The sequence below is a fragment of the Lucilia cuprina genome, chromosome 6 (assembly GCF_022045245.1).
Source record: "Lucilia cuprina isolate Lc7/37 chromosome 6, ASM2204524v1, whole genome shotgun sequence".
NCBI lineage: Eukaryota > Metazoa > Arthropoda > Insecta > Diptera > Calliphoridae > Lucilia > Lucilia cuprina.
This window is the reverse complement of record NC_060954.1, coordinates 3,238,762-3,244,902: the sequence shown is the minus strand read 5'-3', so window position 1 is coordinate 3,244,902 and position 6,141 is coordinate 3,238,762. Positions and strand designations below refer to the sequence as shown.

The window sequence follows — 6,141 nt, the reverse complement described above, 5'->3', positions numbered from 1 at the left end:
AGTCTAATCTATATTTTAGTCTATAGCGTAGTCTATAGTGTAGTCTATAGTCTAGTCTATAGTCTCGTCTAGTCAATAGTCTGGTCTATAGTCTAGTTTATAGTCTAATCTCGTCTATAGTCTAGTCTTTAGTCTAATCTTTAGTCTAGTCTATAGTCCAGTCTATAGTCTAGTCTATAGTCGAGTCTAAAGTCTAGTCTATAGTTTAGTCTAGGATATTGTCTAGTCTATAGTCCAGTCTATAGTCTAGTCTATAGTCTAGTCTATAGTCTAGTCTATAGTCTAGTCTATAGTCTAGTCTATAGTCTAGTCTATAGTCTAGTCTATAGTCTAGTCTATAGTCTAGTCTATAGTGTAGTCTATAGTGTAGTCTATAATCTAGTCTATAGTCTAGTCTATAGTCTAGTCTATAGTCTCGTCTATAGTCTAGTCTATAGTCTCGTCTATAGTCTAGTCTATAGTCTAGTCTATAGTCTAGTCTATAGTCTAGTCTATAGTCTAGCCTATAGTCTAGTCTAGTCTATAGTCTAGTCTATATTCTAGTCTTTAGTCTGGCAAATAGCCTAGTCTATAGTCTAGTCTAGTCTATAGCATAGTCTATAGTCTGTTTGTAGTCTATTCCATAGTTTAGTCTATATTTAAAGCTATTGTTTGGTCTAAAGTAATTTATATTCTAGTGACTAGACTATAGACTAGACTCTAGTCTATAGTGTAATCTAGTCTATAGTCTAGTTTGTAGCCGCAGTCTATAGTGTAGTTTATAGTCAAGTAGATGGCCTTGTCTATTGTTAAGTCAAATCTACAGTTTATAGTGTGCAATTATTATTACTTCGCTCTCTTATTTGTTTTGAGTTTTTACTCTTTGCAAATTGCAAAATTTTGCGAATACAAAAAAGCTTATGATGAGCAAATGTAAGGGTTACCACCATTTATTTTAGATTTGAATGCCGGAATGTGTTTTTTTTTTTGTTTTTGTTTTTTGTTCTTGCCAAATTCCGGGTTGTAAAAAGAAATTCAAAATTTTATTTCATAATCAATTAAGGGTTTCCACTTTTAAATAGATACCACTCTGAACATTAAACACCCTTACATTAAGAGCATCAAAATCCAATTCTTTTGGAGTTCTTGGACAAACTGAAAACTTAAATTTTTTTAACAATAAAGCTAATCCAATCATTGCTTGCATCATGCCAAAACGTTCAGCAATGCAAGTGCGTGGTCCGGCACCAAAGGGTAAATATGCCATTGAATGTCTCTGATCCCTTAAAGGCGTGCTAAATCTTTCTGGTTGAAATTTCTCGGGATCTGGATAATAATCTGGATCATGATGTATAGCATTAACAGGTATAATTATCTGCACACCTGGTTGTATTATCAGAGGTTGAGGTCCATTTATGGTGTATGTAGAGCGACACACTCGACGTCCAGTAGGAGCCACAGGATGTTTTCGCAAAGTTTCTGGAGGGTAGAAAATATCCAATAAAATGTCGAACTCTCTTTTTAAATAATAATGAACTCACCTTGCACTACTTGTTTAATATAGTGCATTTCATTTAAACTCTCATAACTGAACTCGCCACCAAATTCCTCCAACACTTCTCTGACATTCTCTCTAGCTTTTTGCTGAACATCGGGATTTAAAGCCAGTTCATAAAGAGCAAATGACATGGTACTAGAAGTGGTTTCAAAACCTCCTATGAAAAATACATAAGCCTGAGCTATGACATCCGTCATTTGTAAACAGAAATCTTCTGAACCCTCTCTCTTATTCTTTAACTCAATTAATGTATCGAGAAAATCATTACGTTTTATTTCCTTTCTCTCTCGCATTTCAACATTTTGTCGCACAATTTGTGAATAAAACTCTATCAGCTCTTGGGTAAAAACTTTATAGCCCAATTTATGGAAAAATTTAGGATAGGAAGAAGCCAAAGCATCCATGAGAGGGTGTATAGTATAGAAAGCTTTATCGCCTTTAATACGAAATTCTGTTAAGGGATCCTTTAAACTATTGCACTCTAAACCAAAGGCCACACTGCCTATAACATCGGTGGTAAAACGGGCACATAAATCTCGAATTTCCACCACCACCTCGTGATTCTCTATCTGATCGTTGATTGTATCTATAAAACGCTCACCGATAGCGGACACAGTGGGAAACATCATTTTCATTTTGCCCGAAGTAAAAGTGGGTGTTAATTTTTGTCGCATTTTTCTCCACATATCACCACTTAAACGTACCAAATTTGTAGACAATGTATCATTATGGGGATTTGAATAGAAACCTCTATCGGGAAATTTTTCAAAGTCCGTGATTAATATCGCCTTAATTATATCAAGATCTTTGACTATCAAAGCTGGAGTTATAAAATTATATACTCCTATATATGACTTATTATCCACTTTCAATTTCTTATAGATGTCTTGTATGATAAAGGCAACATGTTTACGATTTTTTCTATAGAAAGTTTTTAAACTGACAGTTTCCACTTGTTGCCTTTTCCAGTAATTGTGTTTATTTCTTAACCACATATAGATAACTGTGATTAAAAGAATTAAAATTGCGAAAAATATTTTCATACTGATGCCTCTGAAGTTGCGAGTAGTCTAAAGTTGTGTATAATACTAATCTTGTTATTTGGAACAATTTGCTTTAGTTGTTTTCCCATAAAGATAACACACAATTTGTGGGTATGCATTAACTACGAGGGAATTCAAAGAGGCATTACTCTTATGTTTGTACATGAATTTGCTTCAGTGGTAGGCTCAAAAAATAAACTTTAAAAATTGTTTGTTTTCATAGTAATTTTAAATATGTACAGTTCGGTTCCTGCTACTTGTCAGTGCTGATCACTGCTTGAATTTATTGCATGTATTTAATGACTTTCAGTTTAAAATCCGCAAATAAAACTCAGCAGTCTCTTCTTTGTTTGTGAATAAATTTTCTTCGGCGCTCTCTTTATATTCCTTATTCTATGTTGATGGCAGAAGAAAATGGGCGAAATTTATTTGATAGCCCATTGTCTTACTCTAAAAGTAACTGAAATTCAGAGTCTGATTGACTGGACTATAACTAAACTGTAGGGGAGACAACTTTAGACTATACTACCGATTAGACTAGATTATGAACTAGACTAAATACTACGCTATAAACAAGACTATAGACTATCGATTAGACTATAGACAAGACTATAGACAAGACTATAGACTAGACTATCGACTAGACTATAGACCAGACTCTGGACTAGAGTATAGACAAGACTATAGACTGGGCAATATACTAGACTCTAGACTAGACTATAGACTAGACTATAGACAGACTATAGACTAGACTATAGACTAGACTATAGACTAGACTATAGACTAGACTATAGACTAGACTATAGACTAGACTATAGACTAGACTATAGACTAGACTATAGACTAGACTATAGACTAGACTATAGACTAGACTATAGACTAGACTATATACTAGACTATAGACTAGACTATAGACTAGACTATAGACTATACTATAGACTAGACTATATACTAGACTATAGACTAGACTATAGACTAGACTATAGACTAGACTATAGACTAGACTACAGACTAGACTATAGACTAGACTATAGACTAGACTATAGACTAGACTATAGACTAGACTATAGACTAGACTATAGACTAGACTATAGACTAGACTATAGACTAGACTATAGACTAGACTATAAACTACACTATAGACTAGACTATAGACTAGACTATAGACTAGACTATAGACTAGACTATAGACTAGACTATAGACTAGACTATAGACTAGACTATAGACTAGACTATAGACTAGACTATAGACTAGACTATAGACTAGACTATAGACTAGACTATAGACTAGACTATAGACTAGACTATAGACTAGACTATAGACTAGACTATAGACTAGACTATAGACTAGACTATAGACTAGACTATAGACTAGACTATAGACTAGACTATAGACTAGACTATAGACTAGACTATAGACTAGACTATAGACTAGACTATAGACTAGACTATAGACTAGACTATAGACTAGACTATAGACTATAGACTAGACTATAGACTATAGACTAGACTATAGACTAGACTATAGACTAGACTATAGACTAGACTATAGACTTGACTATAGACTAGACTATAGACTAGACTATAGACTAGACAATAGACTAGACTATAGACTAGACAATAGACTAGACTATAGACTAGACTATAGACTAGACTATAGACTAGACTATAGACTAGACTATAGACTAGACTATAGACTAGACTATAGACTAGACTATAGACTACACTATAGACTAGACTATAGACTACACTATAGACTAGAGTATAGACAAGACTATAGACTGGGCAATATACTAGACTCTAGACTAGACTATAGACTAGACTATAGATAAGACTATAGATAAGACTATAGATAAGACTATAGACTAGACTATAGACAAGACTATAGACTAGACTATAGACAAGACTATAGACTAGACTATAGACAAGACTATAGACTAGACTATAGACTAGACTATAGACTAGACTATAGACTAGACTATAGACTAGACTATAGACTAGACTATAGACTAGACTATAGACTAGACTATAGACTAGACTATAGACTAGACTATAGACTAGACTATAGACTAGACTATAGACTAGACTATAGACTTGACTATAGACTAGACTATAGACTAGACTATAGACTAGACTATAGACTAGACTATAGACTAGACTATAGACTAGACTATAGACTAGACTATAGACTAGACTATAGACTAGACTATAGACTAGACTATAGACTAGACTATAGACTAGACTATAGACTAGACTATAGACTAGACTATAGACTAGACTATAGACTAGACTATAGACTAGACTATAGACTAGACTATAGACTAGACTATAGACTAGCCTATAGACTAGACTATAGACTAGACTAGACTAGATAGACTAGACTATAGACTAGACTATAGACTAGACTATAGACTAGACTATAGACTAGACTATAGACTAGACTATAGACTAGACTATAGACTAGACTATAGACTAGACTATAGACTAGACTATAGACTAGACTATAGACTAGACTATAGACCTAGACTATAGGACTAGACTATATACTAGACTATAGACTAGACTATAGACTAGACTATAGACTAGACTATAGACTAGACTATAGACTAGACTATAGACTAGACTATAGACTAGACTATAGACTAGACTATAGACTAGACTATAGACTAGACTATAGACTAGACTATAGACTAGACTACAGACTAGACTATAGACTAGACTATAGACTAGACAATAGACTAGAGTATAGACAAGACTATAGACTGGGCAATATACTAGACTCTAGACTAGACTATAGACTAGACTATAGACTATACACAAGACTATATACTGGGCAATATACTAGACTCTAGACTAGACTATAGACTAGACTATAGACTAGACTATAGACTAGACTATAGACTAGACTATAGACTTGACTATACACTATAGACTAAACTATTGACTAGACTATACTAGATTATAGACTAGACAATAGAATACACCTTACACTAGACTACAGACCAGAATATAGATTAGGCTCTAGACTATAGTACAAACTAGACTATAGAGTGGACTATCGACTGTACAAACTAGACTATAAAGTAGGCTATAGAGTGGACTATCGACTGGACTATAGGCTACATAATGTACTAGACTATAGAATAGTCTGTAAACTATTGACTAGACTATGGTCAATACTAATGACTGACTATTGACTAGGCTATATACTAAACAAAAAATATATTACTATAGACTACAGTCTAGTCACTAGACTATTATTAATCTTCATTTGTCGTAGAATAAATAACTACTTAAGATCTAGTTAAGAACTTTATACCTTGTTCCATGCAAACCACATATTAACATCAACTGCTCTTAGTTACACCAAATAAATTGAGAACAATATCAAATTCAACTTGAATTTCTCACTTATTTATTCTCTACTCTTAATTATTATTTACTCACAAAATTACAATTAATTATAATACAAACAATTAATTTCTCTCAGTGTTAAATTACTCCCCAAAAATAACACACTGACAAACATACATAGATCTGAATATAACAATATAGTATCTG

At 33.3% G+C, this 6,141-nt stretch overlaps 1 protein-coding gene across 1 annotated transcript in view; it reads right to left on the bottom strand.

Moving 5' to 3' along the window:
• Positions 1-2,638, bottom strand: part of LOC111681281 (cytochrome P450 6a13-like) — a 5,930-nt gene extending 3,292 nt beyond the window's left edge. The window contains exons 1-2 of the mRNA XM_023443037.2: positions 1,521-2,638; positions 1,035-1,458 (exon numbers count right to left, since the gene is read on the bottom strand). Coding sequence (XP_023298805.2) covers positions 1,035-1,458; positions 1,521-2,580 — 1,484 coding nt within the window. The 5' untranslated portion in view covers positions 2,581-2,638. The remainder of the gene's footprint in view (positions 1-1,034; positions 1,459-1,520) is intronic.
• Positions 2,639-6,141: the final 3,503 nt, after the last annotated feature.